General features: G+C 38.2%; 1 protein-coding gene across 1 annotated transcript in view; it reads right to left on the bottom strand.

Moving 5' to 3' along the window:
- Window positions 1–18372, bottom strand: part of FLT3 (fms related receptor tyrosine kinase 3) — a 111302-nt gene that overhangs the window by 56257 nt on the left and 36673 nt on the right. The window contains exons 2-5 of the mRNA XM_063439292.1: window positions 7423–7538; window positions 5955–6160; window positions 3104–3219; window positions 2082–2196 (exon numbers count right to left, since the gene is read on the bottom strand). Of these exons, the coding sequence (XP_063295362.1) occupies window positions 2082–2196; window positions 3104–3219; window positions 5955–6160; window positions 7423–7538 (553 nt within the window). The remainder of the gene's footprint in view (window positions 1–2081; window positions 2197–3103; window positions 3220–5954; window positions 6161–7422; window positions 7539–18372) is intronic.

The following is an 18372-nucleotide window of genomic DNA, read 5'->3' as shown; positions in this document are numbered from 1 at the left end:
TCCAACACGCAGAGTACAAACAGTAGCCAGATACGTATACCGGACCTTAGAATGGCCGGACTAACGTAAGTAGTACAGTATAGAATGGTCAAAGACAAGCCGAGGTCGAGGGTAACAGAAGACAGGTAAGCGAGAGACAAGCCGAATCAAGGGTAACAGAGATAAGCAGAGTAAGGTAAACAAGCCGGGTCAAAACCAAAAGGGATAATAGAATACACAAGCACTGAGTGACTAGAACAAGCTAGAACCACGACAGGGCAATGAGCTAATGAAAGAAGCTCTGTTAAATACCCTGTTCAGAGCAGTAACCACGCCTCCAAGGCGTCTTGATTGGTCCTGCAGCAATTGACTGACAGGTCGTTCCGGGGGAGTGTCCTGATGACTACTTCCTGCCTAGATGCTGTAAAAGGCAGTCACTCCCTCGCGGCCGGCCTAGCATGACCGGATAGACCACGGGGAAGGGAGCCATCAGACCGTCTGGATGGAGGAACAGCTAAGTCTCTACCTCTTTCGGAGGTAGAGACCACAGGTACCCTGACAGGAATAAAAGAGGCTGTATGGGCCAGGACAGGGAGTTCCTGTTTTAACCCTCAAAGTGAAGTGTTGTCTCATTCTTGGGGGAGGATTTATTGTATGCTGTTCCAGTTTGACTGCTAGGAGTGTAAACCTATTCGTATGGTTTCCTATTCAACTGTCTACAGCATTCATATGCTTGAGAGGATTTATATACTTCTTCGGTTCGGTGATTGTGGTGTCTGCCAGAGTGCTTGGAGTCCTCAGGAAACGCTAGGAGCATCCTTTAACGGAGGTACCCAGTCGGGGTGCCAGGCGATCCGTTACATTGGTGGCAAGCGGTGGGATGGCGTCCTAGTGCGAGGAGAAGCAGCTCAGAGACACTGGTAACGTTTGGAGCTACAAATGGAGGGTAATGCTAGTATGCGTACAGCGGCCCTATCTTCAAAGGGACTTTGAAGCATGGCGCTCAATTGCACTGAGGCAAAGTTTGACGAGATGCTGAAGGAGCGACTGGCTTACTTTGGACCCAACCCAACTGAGGAAATTGTGCAATTCTCGAGAAATCTACTGATCGAGTTCCTGCTGCGCATAGCAGAACAGGACAATAGGAAGGCTCGGGGTGGGTTACCCACGCCCCAGCAACCGGCTACAGTTCAGGGAGAGAAGCGTGTCGTCCTTCCTCCCCAGCGGCAGTGTGTGTTGCAGGGAGCTGAAGGTGCCGTCCTTCCTCCCCAGCGACAGAGTGTGTTACAGGGAGCTGAAGGTGCCATCCTTCCTCCCCAGCAGCAGGGCAATATATTGAAAGGGGAGACAGTTGGTCCCCCTCTTCACCAGCAGCTGCTCTCACAGCTCTCGACAGCTACTTTGGACAGGGTGGCATCTGGATGAGATCCTTATTAATGCAATTAGCTAAGCCACAGATCTTGTATTTAGGGATTCAGAAGTTGCACAATTCCTCGTTGCTTGATGAAGACGTGTCCCTATGCCATAAGCCTTATGACATAAGGTGTGATCCTCTTAAATCATCTTGAGATGAAGGTGAAGATTTGTGAAATGGACCGTATTTAGCCTTTTACCAGATTCGTATAACTCTTTAGGTAATGCTCACCATATCCAACCTATTAAATCAGGTGGGGGAGTAGAAATGACTTGTTCCTTGCATTCAGCTGCTGCCAGTAAGCAGTCTTTACAAAGGTCAGTAAGGAGGGAGCTGTCCAAAGGCTGAGAGGACAGGACAAACACTTGGCACCAATAGCGGGAAGAATCTATTTATACCATTGCAAACATTCTGTCCTATCGACTATAATAAATAACAATAATAAAGGTATTGCACAAAATAATGATACATTCTAAAGACAACTTAGAAATGAAAAACCGTGGATATAATGAAGAAGCAATGTGTGAATCACTACAATGTAAAACAAAACCTTATGTGCTGGTAAACAGCTGGAGAGACAGGCAGGTGGCTCAGCAAATATAGTGAGAATGGTAAAAGCTAAAGACATTGTTTCGTTCTTAACATGTGTCATGAGTAATATTAATCAATGTGATGTTTCTCACAATACCTTATATCATCAGGTTTTTCGCAGAATTTCCAAACAACTGAAGGTGCAGGATAGCTTTCAGACATACAGCTCACATTTTTTCTATATTCTTTAAAATAGGGCTTTCTTGGTTTACCTGGGAAAAAAATGAAGAAAGGAAACCACACAGGTGTTAGAGTGTGTTATACAATTTATCACACACCAGGATTTTGTATACCTGTTGTTGATTTTGTTTTTTTCTACCCATGATGTCTGTTTTAAGCCCATCAATTTACTGTTGGATTGTGGGTAAATTTGGAAAATTGAAACAGAACTTTGCTTAAGCCCAGTCCATTGTCAGGTTGTAGCAACTTGACTGCTATACATACGGAAAAGTATGAAAACTTGAATCACTCAGGGAAGTAATACAAATAGATTCAGACACGGGCAACTATACAGAAGAAGATTAGATCAAGTTTATTATTCGGTGGTTGATGGTGAAACTGTCCTTAAATTCTTACCTAATGCAGCGTTTCATCTAAAGTGAACATCATGGCTTATCCAATGAATAGTGTATTTTAGGGAACTGAAAGTCAAACAGTAACATTTACCTAGTTAAAGTTAAAACCATAAAAAGTTGGCTAATTTTTATGAATTGGTTATTTTGCCCATAATTCACATAATTCTGAGTTTGTTTGTTTGGTTTGATTGTTTGTTTTTCAACCTCTACAATTTAATGTTAATTAAATAAACAAACATCTTTTTTTAAAAAAGGGTAAAATAAAAGGACCATAGATACAGAATCTCCCCGTGATGCTTTGATGATTTTAAAAAAAGAAAATCCTACGTGATTTGTTTCACATAATTTTAATAAATTTAATAATTAATAGGTTTTAATAGGTTTTTAAAAATGAATATACTTTCAATATTATCTGATACCATTTTTTATAACACATGTATAACACAACCAAGCACTTTAAATCATATTTATCCATTATATATGCACAAATATATCAGTAATTTAATATAATATATAATATAATATAAATTGGATACTTACTTACTTTTTATTTTCACGGCAAATTGTATGGAGTAGTTGTTTTTTCCATTACTGATTGAGAGTTCATATTCTCCAGCGTGCTTTTCCGTAACCGTCGTTAGATCTAGAAAACTAATTCCTCTGTATAATATAGATGATATCAACATGAATTATTTTCTATTGAATTAATCTTTCACTAAATTTTTTTTATCAATGGATGAATATCAAAACACTTGTTTTAACTTTCTGAAATTCAGAAAGTCCAACATTTTTGTTTGTAGTCCCTAACTTGGAGAAGACATGTGCTCTGAGAATTCTTCATACTATCTGAACTACCTTAAGTTAAATTCCATGGATATGAATGGGGCTCTGCTCAACTGAACCTTGATTGGGAAAAACAGGTTAGACCCGAGATGCATTTCAAGAAACTGTCAGGGTGTTTAGCAGAGTACTTGCCAGGATACAAGATTGCAAAATATCTCAATGATAATTCCTACTATCCTCAATGATGGATTGAGTCATCTGTGTTTGATATGAGCAACATTCAAGCAAATTTCTATCCCTAGATAATTCTATGGACTATGCTGGACCCCTCTGATTTTCTACAGAAGTTGACAATAAGGATATGGAAATCCAATAGAGTAATAAAAAGAAGGTGGAAAATAAGGCATTATCAATATCCATCATAGTAAAGATACTTGGTGTAACTGTACTTGTTGCATGTGGGGATTTTGCACATAGAGATTATTTTTCCTTTCCGATGGAACTAAGGAATCAGTGTTCCAATGAAGTCATTGGTCACCCAACTTGTCTAAACTCAGTAGAGCTGAGACAAAAATAGGGGATTTATCTTGGGACCACTTTGGAAAAAATAGGGGATTTATCTTGGGGCCGCTTGTTGCTTTGAGTTTTTTTATTGCAGAAATAAACCCATAATCACTCACTTATAATCCCTCATATTCATGAACAGAAATCTGCTTGTGTTATACTCTCTTAACTTTATTGACGTTACAGTTTCACAGGGATTTTTAAATAGCATCTGATAGTTAATTTCATATACGTTTGTACTCGCTGTCTGATTCCTGATCTGATAGAAGTGTGAATTTCACTTAACTTTCTTAGCATGAATCACATCTGCAAAATCCAATAAAAGACATTAGATGAGCAGTTACCAGCAGCACCTCGGTTTGAGGTTTAACTTTTAATGAAGATTTGGATAATTTCCACTCACTGAAGGATCTGCACAACTCATATTATGCCTCAGAGAATATCGCCTCAATGTCTGACCAAGTCACCTTCCACCTACCCCGTTAGCGAGTTAGTTTCACTGACTGTTACATTGTTTAAAATAGATCTGTTATTGGCAACAGATGTGAACGACAAGGTCAGCTCGGGGTAGGTATATAGAGTGCATCTCTACTGAGCCATAGAAATGACAAGCAAATGTATAGGTTAAAAGGTAGACTTTCAGTTTGCAATTTTTTCTAAAGATTACTTGCTATTATTCCCACATCACGTTCACTCCTACTTGTAAAATATATACTTTCTTGAGGCTAATAAAAATAGCTGATTTTTGTCATGAAAGAAAGACTTACCTGGATATTGCAGAATCGTCCTTTAAGAGATCCACCATAATAGACACAGATGTACACACATTTGGTAGCCTCCAATATGCTGTGATCTGTATCACACAATGTCTTAAGGTGCTGCCCAATCAGCATCTCTTCCTAGAGATACATTGACACAATGCATCTCCATGGGGAGCATCTTCATGCGGAGTGTGAAGATGTTGAACATTGGTCCTACAAAGACTACAGGACCGCACTAGGAAGGGCCTTTAGTGGTCGAGGTTACCTTTGACCTCATACCAACTGCCTTTGCGTTGGTAAGCTGCAGGGAAAGATATTTACAACAGAACCATTACAGTAAGCTGCAGTGGTTCTGGTGCTCAGAGTGTCACTCCTTTAATTGGTATTCCAATGGACTATTATACCAAGGTACTAATTTAGGGTAACACTTTAAATATGTTAAGCACTAACAGTGACTTGGACCAGGGGTATACAACATTCGGCACTATACATGTTGTGGATTACATTTCCCATAATGCTCTCACTGTCATCAGAGGAGATGTGGTCCACAACATCTGGAGTTTCTGAAGGTAACTAACTTACCACTGCTTTAGGAGAATATGTCTAGAAGAATATGTTTAAAAGAATTTATAAAGGTGCTCATATCAACAGAAATTGGCATTTTTACAAGTGAGCCTTGTTACACCTCCTTGGCTCTAAACCCATTTAGCAGATAATTTCCCAGAGCACCTACCTTGCAAAAACGTCTCAATCATGTGTTATCCAGCCCATTAAGAAGTCTGTGAATGGACAGCAACAGAAAGGCTATGCTGGGGAAGAATGGGGAGGGCTGGCAGTAGCTTCAGATACCATATCTAGAGCTATTGAAAGACAAAACTTCATACACCCCAAATTAAACTTGTGAAACAATGTAAATGCCTATTTAGGGGCATATCAACTATTTTTTTTTTTTTTTTTTTTAAATGGAGTTTTCCTTTAAATCCACCTGGAACATTTTCCTGATCTGAGTCCAAACAGGGATGGATAAGAACTGTAGGTGCCTAGCTTACTCAAAATAACTTCCTTGGGTAATCTGGTCTGCATCCAGGCAGGGAACATCCATGAGGGAAACTATTCAACAGGACTCACAAGGAAACAAGTTACAGTCTGCAAAGGATGTTAGTCTCTTAATACAGCCATTTACATAGTAAAGCATGTCTTGTAGCAGCAAATATGTAGAATTTTACAATTATAAAGGTTATACATGGAGAATTCACATTTAATGTTTTTATTTTGTTTATAACTCACCTATCCTCTGTGGTACGTTTCACATGGGATTGTGAATTATTATTTCTCAGCTTCCAGACGGAAGACACAGATTCACTTGTATTATGCACTACTTCAAGTTTTACCGAATCAAATAAATTGACTTCCACAGTCACTGCAGCTTTATAAACATATTGGGAACTCCAATAACATCGCAAGTTAGTGGTGTTCCTTCTTGAACTGTAAAGCTAAAAAATTCAAGATTACAAATATATATGACAGACAGGCAGGCAAAGAAATAGAAAGAGAGAGACAGTAAGACACAGGAAAAACACGACATACCGTTTGAGCAGCAGAAGAAACCAAGAACACAAGAATTATCAAGTGTCTGGCATTCTGTAAAATCATGGAAACCTTTACACATGTATTCTGACTTTGGTATTTAACATTTTTACTTTATGACACGCTATTAAAACATATCATTATGCTAATATCCACGCATAAACAAAGGAAGGCGCTATAGCGGAAATAACATGTGACCATGAAGGAACAGCCATGTCATATCAGACATCTGAAGTCATACACAGAAGATTCCTGTAAGTGCGGTCCAGACAAAAATACTAGAATACATTAATATATGGTATATAAGGGTAGTTCCAACATAGATAAGAAACAGCAAATAAAACAGTTGTACGCATTTCATCACCTCCAGGGACTTCCTCAATAACAAATGCTGCCGAGTACACAATCAAATTCATTTTGATTGTGTACTCTGCAGCATTTGACCTTGAGGAAGTCCCTGGAGGTGACAAAACGCGTTGGACTGTTTTATTTGCTGTTTCTTATCTATGTTGGAACTACCCTTATATACCATATATTTGCATTTAGAAGACTTGAGGATATTTTCTGGGTAGTTGCATCTACTTAAGGAAAGTTTTGTGTTTACTATTAATCACCATACGGTTTGCACTTTATTTAGGGACTTGTGTTCGGTTTTGTATATTTCTTAGAATACATCAATGCCAGTTAATGCGATGCATATACAATCAATTCATGCCATATAGAAATGTGCAAAAAACAGTCATGCAAAGTTGAAGATACATGCAAAAATATAGTCACACCAATTTACAAATACATTAATACTGTGAAGAGTGCAGCCTTATGAATATGGACAGCCATGGAAAAATGGCAGAAAATGGCAGTGAATTGAGCAGTTAGACTGCAAGGGCATGATCTATACAACAAACCGACTTCCCTTAGCTAATGTTGTTGTGGTGCTTAGAGTGTCCCTTTAACAGAAGTTATAGGTGATTATCAGTGTTTTACTCGTGTAACCTCCAAAAAAGTGACACTGCCCTTTAAGTGAATCTAACTACTGATCAAGCTATATATATATAAGCTATATATATAAAACAGTTTACAGTGGACATATTGCAGGACAAAAGAATGCTGAAGTAAGAAACATTCTCAATATGACTTAAGTTTTCCTTAGAAAGTGATTTATTTTTACCATGGGTTTCATTTGTGTTTCATCTGCCTCTCTGCTGTTTTTCCTTATTTGACAGGTAATTGTTGGCCATGAGTCTTGGTTTATAAGTGCGGATAACCCACTCAAAGTTAACGTAACTGCAAATAAAAAAAGCAGGGTATTCTAAATCAAGGGATCATTCTATTATAGGTGATGAGTGAAAAAACATGCAAGATGTTACAACAGCCACAACTTCCTAGTTTAGTGACCAACTCAAATGGTCATTTCAGCATCAAAACAGAAAAGGCCTCCGTTAGTACACAGAACACAATATAGTCAATCCAAGCACATTTGGTAATACATGCAACAGTAAGACATATTTAAAACAATGTAACATAAGCAATAATTAGATATATAGCCTGTCCCTGCAGGGTCAACGGTATAAACAATGCCTTGTCTGAGAAAAGTCAATGTTTACACTGATTCATATGTCCACCTCTTGTAGACTTTTGCAAAAATGTGTTTAATTTAAAGGGACACTATAGTCAACAGAACAACTGCAGCTTATTGTATTTGTTCTGGTGAGTATAATCATTCCCTTCAGTTTTTCTCTGCAGTAAACACTGTTTTTTTCAGATAAAATGCAGTGTTTACATTACAGCCTAGGCATACCTCTAATGGCCATACCTTAGATGGCTGCTAGAGGTGCTTATTGAGGCGGTTCTGCCTAGTGTGCAGCACTGCCTTTCATTATCCCACTTCTGATGATATCAGCCAAGCAGGCAGATCAGGGGCAGAGTCAGCAGCTTCAGACTTGAACAAAATAAGATTGTATTATATTAAGGAGGGAAGGAAGTCCAGGGGTGCTAGTGATGTTAACACTATAGGGGTAGGAATACATGTTTGTGTTCCTGACTCTATCGTGTTCCTTTAAATATATAACATTTAAATATATAAACATAGGTTTTTTTTTTCCTGCTTCACCTTTTTTACCTATATTGGTAACTTCTCACTTGATCTGTGAATAAAATCAACATTTAGTGGCTGCCCCCATACCATCAATCATCTCTATTTTTGGCACCACAGCCAAAGCACAAAACTAACAAAACTGTTTGTCTATTGTCTGTTTCCTTTGTTTTGTGATACTCTGTATGAAGTTATGGAATCCAGGAGAACTGTTGATCACACAAAATTGAAACAAATCCCAATTTGTTTTAAACCATATGCACAAGTCTAAAAATTTGGATTTTAGGATTATTCCCTAGGCCTGAGAAGCCTCGGCTGTGTTTGACCAAGACTTATAAATGGCTTGAAATTCTCTAAAATGTCCACATTTAGGAAAATAACATGAATCTCTCAAACATTGTTCTACTCAGATAAGACAATTTTAGCTGTATAAATGGTTAATAATGGTGAATTATAATTGATAACCAGCCATCTCGGAGCATAAGCACATAAGTGCATATTTTCTGTCTGCTTTTTTTCCTTTATCCACACTGTTTGCCAGTTATTTAATTATTTCCTGTTTTGACTATATGTCACATTTTTCATGTTGGAGCAGCCTGATGCTAGAGACACAATAACTCCTTATATAATGACATTTTCATGCTCTGAGGGTTACAATGCAAAGTTTCCGTGTGCTTAGATGTGTTTTCAGCTCATACAATCCTAAAACTGCTATATATCAATACACTCAGGTCGTAAATCACTTACGACCAGCAATGTTGGTTCATTTCCCTTCCTGAGCTATTTTAGTAAAGGCCCCTTAAACAGTTTCTGCTCCAACTGGTTCTTTAGCAGGTCATCCTTCCTGATCAGAAGATGTGGGTTGTTTCCTGTGGGAACTAGAGAGTGCACAGCCTGCTTTAACAGGAAGAGAAAACTGGAGCAGACAGAAATGCTACAAAATGTTTATTTTAACCAAGATCACTGCGTATAGCTGGCTTGAGAAGAACTTGAAAACAAAGTATAAGAGACAACGCTCAAACAGAAAGGACAAAAACGTAATAGTTGCCCCTGAAATTCCAGGCACGTGGCTCTAAAAAAAGGTTTATGATGCTCAACCTCTTCTGAGATTTTTGTCCATTGACAAAGATTTCAGAACGTTTTTCGAGTCTTTACAAAAAAACGTAATTTTCACTGTTTTTTATTGTCTAACTGAAATGTTAGATTTTTTTTTTTTACACCAGACTCCCGTCTCTATCAAGATATACGATTTGTTTCAGTTTTATGGCTCAATTTGATATTTTTGGATAAACACTTAAAACTTTTTAATATTATGGAAAATATCTTAGTTTCTTCATATGCTATATATTTCTTTTTTATATTTACATTTTTTTTTAAAATAGTTTAATCCAAAAATATTAAACCATTTGAACAGCTTATCTAAAAATATTAAATTAAGGCCTAAAAGCAAACATTATGATACCTGAAACACACACACACACACACACACAAAAAGGAATATAGGTAAAACGCAAAGACCGATGAAAGACCTTGAAAGACAAAGATAGAATGACTGCAAGAGTGTAGTTGGTAAGTTGCCAGATATTTCTATATACCAAATATAAAAGTCAGTTAGAATATTTTTTTGCTATGCCCTGTGGAATGTGTACATTTTATGAATGTGTGTGATTTTGGGGTATTTGGTGGTTGTCGAGGGGGTTAAATGTCATTCTGGTGTGGGATTCTGTGCATGCGCATTTTGGTCCATTGTTAGACTTTCATGCCCCCTATGTCAGTGTCCATTAAAATGGGGCTCTGGTTGAGGGGATGGTCCAGTGACATGGATCCCATCATTTGCGCAACATAAAGGATCCAGTCCAGCCTGGAAAGAAGGAGGTCCTGCCCAAAAAATAGGCAGGTCATCCTGGAATGAATGTGTAAGCGCTCTTTGCATTGTCCTTTTGCCCTGAGCATAGCACTTTCTGGGGTCCTGTCCCTCCATCCCCACTTGATCCCATGGTGCCCTGAACTTGGGGACATCAGGCAACAAAGTCAGGCTGGAGGGACGGAACCCTGAAATAGAAATTGTCCAGCCAAAATCAGGATAGTTTGAGACACACTTTATGTGTGCTAGCAGTGACTTTCTTGTTTTATTTGAATTGCAGAATTCCTAATAGAAAATATTTAGGTTTTCCGTTTGTATAGCTCCTTAAACCATCTGGTAAAGCAAGCCTGGTGTTGCAGATTCCATGTTTGTCTATTGGAAACACAGATATTGTGTTTAAAATTGGAGTTTCTGCTTAGTTAGTTAGACCAGCTTAACCCCTTAAAGACGTACCTTTTCAGATATGCGAGGTTTGTTTGTTTTTGTCTTGTTTTTTTGAGGGATTGCTTTCTAGTAAATCAATTACTCAATAACAGTATATCATGTTATTCCATTTTATTCAATTTTATGCCATACTTAGTGAAAAAAAAATGTGAAAAATAGGTGGCACAATTGTCTGTTTTATTTTTTTGCATCATTCTTCTTTCATCCACAAATTAGAAAATTAGAAAACATTCAATTCCTTATCGCTATAGGTGCTTAAAACGGACACTCAATTACAATTCATAGAATGAATGTTCAGTTACTTTTGACAATAACTAACAATTTAAACTATAGCTGTGAAACCTCTGATCCTATAAGGTTTACAATAAAAATACCCTGTTTATAGAGTTCTAGATTAAGCCCGATTTCCAAAACAACCCACTTATACAATTACTCATAGAATGCAAAAATGTATAGGCTGTCCCATCTCACCAACTAACCGCAACATTTATTTTAAGAGATAACAGACAATTACAGAACAGTAATCTGGTAAATATTTTCACATTTAGTTTTTTTTATCCTTTACTAGTTTCCATATTGATATATGTTTTCTTCGCTCAAAACTCGATTGTGTAGTAAATTATAGAACTATGTACGCCACTTTAGATTTTTCTAATTTTCCTACAAATGTATCCGGTGTTACGGAATATACTGGATAACATCAAATATCATACTAATAAACCAGTCAAAGTCATCCTGCGAAAATTGGAACCCAGTTATTATGAGCTGATATAAAGTAAGGAGTCTCAAAAACAAGTGGTATTTTGGATTGCCTTCCATTTCATCATTAATATAGCGAAGGGAGATGTTAAATAAAAATGTTATATTTGCAGAATTAGAGGGAGATGTTAAATAAAAAAAATTATATTTGCAGAATTAGATAGGAAAAAAAAACATGTAGAAGAGATAGAAAGGTGTGTGTGTAATATAACGGAGGACAATACATAATCAGACTCCATCCTCAGCCATAACTATCACTGGCTTAGTCAGACATCTTTAAGAATTATCCAGGCAGATAGTGCACTAGAGGTTCATCCTGTAAAGGAAAAGTGAATAGGAGATGGGGAGACTACACCTACCCCCTACGAAAGGGATGTCTCCACTGGTATCACTCCACTTTACAAACTGCCATGAATCCTAAGGGGGTATGTTATTAGAAGTAGTGATGTCGCGAACATGAAATTTTCCGTTCGCGAACGGCGAACGCGAATTTCCGCAAATGTTCATGAACGGGCGAACCCGGCGAACCGCCATAGACTGTAATAGGCAGGCGAATTTTAAAACCCACAGGGACTCTTTCTGGCCACAATAGTGATGGAAAAGTTGTTTCAAGGGTACAAACACCTGGACTGTGGCATGCCGGAGGGGGATCCATGGTTTTAATCCATAAAGGGCATAAATCACCTAACATTCCTAAATTGTTTGGAATAACGTGCTTTAAAACATCAGGTATGATGTTGTATCGATCAGGTAGTGTAAGGGTTACGCCCGCTTTACAGTGACAGACCAAACTCCCCGTTTAACGCACCGCAAACAACCGCAAACAGTCCATTTGCACAACCGCAAACTCCCCATTTGCACAAGGTTGGATACCAAGCTAGCCATGTCCCGTTCCTTGTCCTCACTGATGTCATTGACGGTCTCTTCCTCCACCCAGCCACGTACAACACCAAGGGTCCCCGAAAGGTGACAACAAGCCCCCTGTATTATTTTTTTTAAATGCACACTACTGTTACACCAGATATGAGTTGCACTGGTGTGACACTGTGCCCTGGCAGGCCCTGAAACGCACACGTGTGACGGAAACTGACTGCTATTTTATTACAGTCAAAAAAGTTTTGTTTTTTTTTAAATGCAAGCTATTGTGATACCAGATGTGAGCACTCGGACCACCTTAAAAATATTTGATATCGCTAAAAATCATGATCACTGTAACGGACCGTTTCAGCAGACAAGGGGTTAAAATCCGTTTAGGCGATATTCCCCTTTCAGATATAAAGGCAGCTTCAGTAAAACACCAAACTCCCGAATTGAATACAAGTGAATGCACCAAACTCCCGAACTGCATACAAGGGAATAAGGTAGCACTCCAAACTCCCGAACCGGAACCTCACGAATAGCTGCTAGCAGACGAACAGGAAAAGCTCCCAAGCAGCTTACACTCCTGGCAATCAGTCTCTATCAGCATACAGTGAATCCCCCCAAAGATGAGACAAGGCTCCGTGTTGTGGGTCAAGCAGTGGTCTGGTTTATTTTTTTTTTTTTATATATATAAATCTTTATTTTCGTTTTTTTTTTTTTATAAAACAAATTCATTCAAGTAAAGACACAGCTTACAACTGTATAGTTTTTAAACACGGTACAAGAAATTATTTTCCAGTGACAAATCAATAAATAATAATTATAAGTACCAATCAGACCTTGCATTGGTAAGCATCTTCATTGGACAGTATTCTGCTGTGTCTTACGTCCTTGCATTCATACAGACATACTTGTCATACATATCTCCTAAACCTTAACCATACCACCTGCCCATTCTCTCATCTACGGATAGCTATCTCTGTGGGGGGGGGGGGGGGGGTTATATTGTGGTTGATAAATCTAACCCAAGGGGCCCAGACCTCATTATATTTTTCTCTAGATATCTTGGCTATCCCAGCTTCCATGTTGCGTTGGTATTCCATTTGTATACATATCTCCTGCCATTGTAACCCGCCCATTTGTCTCCAGTTTCTGGCCATAACTATTTTTATTGCCATACAAATGTGAATCCAAAGGATTTTTACTTTTGTATTGCTTTTTGGAAGGTCTAAGTGGAACAGGAACATTTGAGGGGTAATCTCAGTCCGAACGTCAAACATAGAGTCTGCCAGTTCCACTACAAATGATTTCATTGGTTTCAGCTCCTCACAGTCCCACCAGATGTGGGAGAATGTACCCAGCTCCCTACCGCATCTCCAACAATCTGGTAGGAGTGTGGGTTGAAATCTGTGAAGACGGGTAGGGACCAGGTACCAACGGTATACTAATTTAAAGTACACTTCCTGTATATTCACCCCGTGTATGTATCTTTTTACTGCTTGTAAGCCCAACAGCCAATCCTCCACTGAGGATGAAAAATCAAGTTCTTGCTCCCATTTATGCATTGCTGGCGCTTTGTCTATTTGTCTTTGGCTTCTTGCGAATTGGTTGTATCTAGAAGCGATTTTTTTTTTATAGTGAGATGCTACAAATTGGTCCATTGGGGAGCTTTCCGAGAAATCCTTCCCCATAGTGAAGGATTTTATTCTTAAATAATTAAAAATTTCCTTCGCTGGGAGATTATATTTGGATTGTAGTGTTGGGAATGGCAGCATTTTATTGTTATTTAAAAGTTCCGCTATTCTTTCTACGCCACCGTTTTCCCATTCTTGTATATTTATGTCCTTTATATAGAATTTTAGGATTGTTAGTGGGGCGTTTAATGATATATGTTTTGTTCCATATTTCTTTTTCAAGTGCTTTACGGTGTAAATCATTGTATTATTCATTGGGTTGCTAGAACTTATATTTTTTAAAAGTTCACTGTCGCACCACCAGAGTGATAAAGGTTCCAAACCGCCAAGATCTAATTTTTCAATGTCTAACCAGTTTGGTCTAGCCGTTGTGTAGTTGTCACACTTAATTAGGTGTGCCACCATATTGTTCATATATGATTTCTGTATATCTGGGAAACGGATCCCCCCTTCTTTCCAGTCTCTCTGTAGTATTTCCAGTGAGACTCTAGGTCTCCTATCTTGCCAGATATAATTTGATAGTTGCCTTTGGAGACCGCGTATCGTCTGGTATGTCACCCTCAGCGGGAGATTACTAAATAGGTATGTCAACTTAGGAAGGAGATAAAAGTTTACTGCTTCGATCCTACCCAACCAAGAGAGTTCCAATCCCTGCCAATTTTTTAAGGTGTTCCTGAAATAGGTGGAAATATCAGTGTAGTTAAGTTCTCCAGTTTCTCTATAATCTAGAGAAAATTTTACCCCTAAGTATTTTATATTATTTGTTTCCCAGTCGGATTTACAATCTTTTTTAAGTTTATCTAGACCTGGTCCACTCAGGCCTTTTAACAGAATCTGTGTTTTCTTTATATTTATTTTATAACCCGAGTGTGTACCAAATTCGTTGATAAGCCGAAATACGGCTGGGATAGATCTAGTAGGATCTGCCAGGGTCAGTAGGACATCATCTGCATATAATGCAATTTTATTCTCGATCTTATTCACCTTTAACCCGCTGATGTCTACGTTCTGTCTGATCGCGGCTGCCAACGGTTCTATGGACAGGATATATAGCAGGGGTGCCAGAGGGCATCCCTGTCGCGTCCCATTTCTAATAGGGAACCAATTTGATTGAAACATATGTCCTGATACTTTTGCCTGCGGATCCTTATATAGCGCCAATGTGCTCTCCTTAAAGAAACCCTCGATGCCGAAGGCCCCCAGTACTTCTTCCATGTACTTCCAGTTGACCCGATCGAAGGCCTTCTCGGCATCGAGGGTAACCACCGCAAAGGGAGACAAGCTTTGATCTGCATGGTATAGGACATTCAGTAGTTTCCTAATATTATCAGATGTGCCCCTGCCCTCTACAAATCCACTCTGATCTATATGTACAATATTAGGTATAATTTGTTTTAATCTGTCAGCCAGGATTCTTGAGTATATCTTAATATCTAGATTTATAAGAGAAATTGGTCTGTAGTTTGAGATATACGTAGGGTCCTTATCTGACTTAGGGATTGGTATTATGGTGGCCTGGAATAATTCCGTTGGAATGGCTTTATGGTTAGCGAGATCTTCAAATGTTCTTAATAAATATGGAGAGATTATGCCACTTAGTTTTCTATAGAAAATTAAAGAAAAGCCGTCTGGGCCTGGTGCTTTACCTGCTGTTAGAGCTTTAATGGTATTGCTAATCTCCTGAATGGAAAAAGGAGCATTTAGTTGGCTTAATTTCTCCCTTGATATAGTTGGTAAACTTAATTTCTCCAAAAACTGTTTTGTTTCACCCTCGGATGGCTCGTCAAGTTTTATATTATATAAGTTTTTATAATAGTCTTCGAATGCTTTAGCAATTTGAGTTGGAGAGATCATTTTTTTACTTCCAACGGTTATATAATTTATAGATTGAAGTTTATTTTTGTTTTTTAATTTATTTGAAAGACTTTTCCCTATTTTATTATTTCCGTAGTACCATCTCTGTTTTAGAGTTAACATGGCTTTGTCAATCCTTTCTTGAGTTCTAATTAATATTTTTTCCCTAATCTCTTTAATGCCCTCCAAGGTTTTATGGTCAATGGTAGATTTGTGTAGACGTTCTTGTTTTACCAGCTCGATGTAAAGCTCATTAAGCTCTTTTCCTTTCTGTTTTTTTATAGTAGCACCCATTTTTATGAGGCATCCTCTAATATATGATTTAAAGGTACACCATAGCATGGCATTGGAGACGTCCCCTGAGTCGTTACTTTCAAAAAATTCTTTAGATTGAGTACGTAATGCGTCTACACTGATTTCTGATTTTAATAGATTTTCATTAAGTCTCCATTTATCTCTAGATTTATATTCAGGGTTGTTTTTTATGACTAAACTTACAGGGGCATGGTCGGACCATGTTATTGGTCCAATTGACACTTTCTTAACTCGCTCCAGAACTTCAGGTTTTACCAAATAATAATCGATTCTAGTATATGTCTGGTGAACGTGTGAGAAAAACGTATAATCTCTTGCGTCTGGGTTAGACGTTCTCCAGGCATCATATAAACAGTTTTTTGCCATAATAGTCTGCATCTTTGATAAGCCTGCTCTTTGCTTACCATCTATGTAAGCGGACTTGCTTCTATTCCTATCTGTTTTATCATCTATAATGCAGTTAAAATCCCCACCTATAATTAAGCTACCAGACGACACGCGGTCAATCTTTTGCATCAGATTTCCCAAAAACCTATATGGGGATTGGTTTGGAGCGTAGACGTTTACCAGGGTATACAAAATATCATTAATACGAACAATCACTATAAGGAACCTACCACCCGGGTCGGTCTCCTCGTGTATCAGCTCGTATTTTAATCTACCTGAAAAAAAGATTGCCACCCCTCTTTTCTTGCCCTTTCCCACCAGGTTGGATCTATGAACCACTGGGAATTTTTTATAATTCCATAGTTTGGGCTTTAAGTTAGACCAGTGAGTTTCTTGGACGAAACCAATATCTGTTTTGTTGTCAGACAGTAATTTATACAGATATCCTCTTTTCTGACCTGAATTTAAGCCCCTTGCATTAATAGTTAGTATATTTAATGACATATTACCGCAGCTCACCCCACACCCTCCACCCCTCTATCCTCCCCTCACGTAGTATCCGACACACAACCTCATTCATACTCCCACCGGTCGGTCCTATAGATTTGGACCCCATAGTGGAACTCCAACTTTCTAATGCCTCATTCAAACCATAATATGAAGTACTCTGGGTAGTCTTCATATTTAACCCTGCTGCCGTCGCAGGACCCTGGACCAGGGAAGTGGGCCTTTTGTTCTTTGTTATGGTCCCTCTAACTTTCATATTGTTCTGCCCTTCTTTTCCCTCTTTCTCTTCTCTTTTATCTGCTTCCTTCCATCCCCTTCCCTTCTCCTTCCCTTTTTCTGCCTTCTCCTTTTCATTTCCCTTTCTTTTTGTCAAGTCTGTCTCTGAAGGCATAGTTGTATTCTTTCGTTATCCTGCACGAAATCTATCCCCCCTCTATTATATATCTTCCCCTTTTTCCCTTTCTTTCCCCTTTTCTTTTCCCCCCTTTTTCTCTTTTGTATTTCCTCGAGCAATTCTATCCTCCTGTTTTGTCCTCTAATACTCCTTTCCCTGGCTCTTGTCTTGATCTATAATCTCCCTTCTCCTCCTTTTATATAATTGTGAGCTTTTATCCGTTGTGTAACTCACTCGTTCGTTCCTTTCTATACATATACGCATCACTCGTTCCATTCTATACATATTCATTTTATAGTGTGTCCATAGGTGTAGCTTATGCTTTATACACTCTATATACAAATCATCATGCTTGTGTCAATTGTGAAACACGTTTCGTTCATTCCTTACTATTCATATACGTTTTTTAGTGTGTTTATAAAGTGTAGCTTATACTTTATGTTCATATCACTTATGTTGCTATATATACAAATCATCATAAGGTTGTGTCAATTGTGAGACTAACTTCATTCGTTCCTTTCTACACATATACATTTTATGGTGTAACGATAAATGTAACTTATACTTTATGCTATAGATTAAGTGTGGCTTATACTTTATGCTCATATTCCCTTACGTGAGTATATATACATATCTACCTTTGTTACTCTATATGTGCTATATAACAGTCTATAATTATATAGACTTCTATATTTATAGACATTGTGTGCCTGAGTGAGTGACTCATACACCGTGCCAAAACCTTTTAACACCTTTTCTAGTGAAAGAAAAAAAAAAAAAAAAAAAAGAGAGGGGAGAATTTGATTTGACTAAGGGATGAGTTCCAAACTTATCATCTTCTGTTTTAGTGCCAAGTTGTCTCTGAAAATATGTGGTTTGTCCTTGAAGAAGACCATAATTGCCGTCGGAAACAGCCATTTGTATCTTATATCCTTGTTCCTGAGGAT

The sequence above is a fragment of the Pelobates fuscus genome, chromosome 1 (assembly GCF_036172605.1).
Source record: "Pelobates fuscus isolate aPelFus1 chromosome 1, aPelFus1.pri, whole genome shotgun sequence".
Classification (NCBI taxonomy): domain Eukaryota; kingdom Metazoa; phylum Chordata; class Amphibia; order Anura; family Pelobatidae; genus Pelobates; species Pelobates fuscus.
Note: the sequence above shows the minus strand (reverse complement) of the source record. Positions and strands in the feature narration are given on the sequence as shown.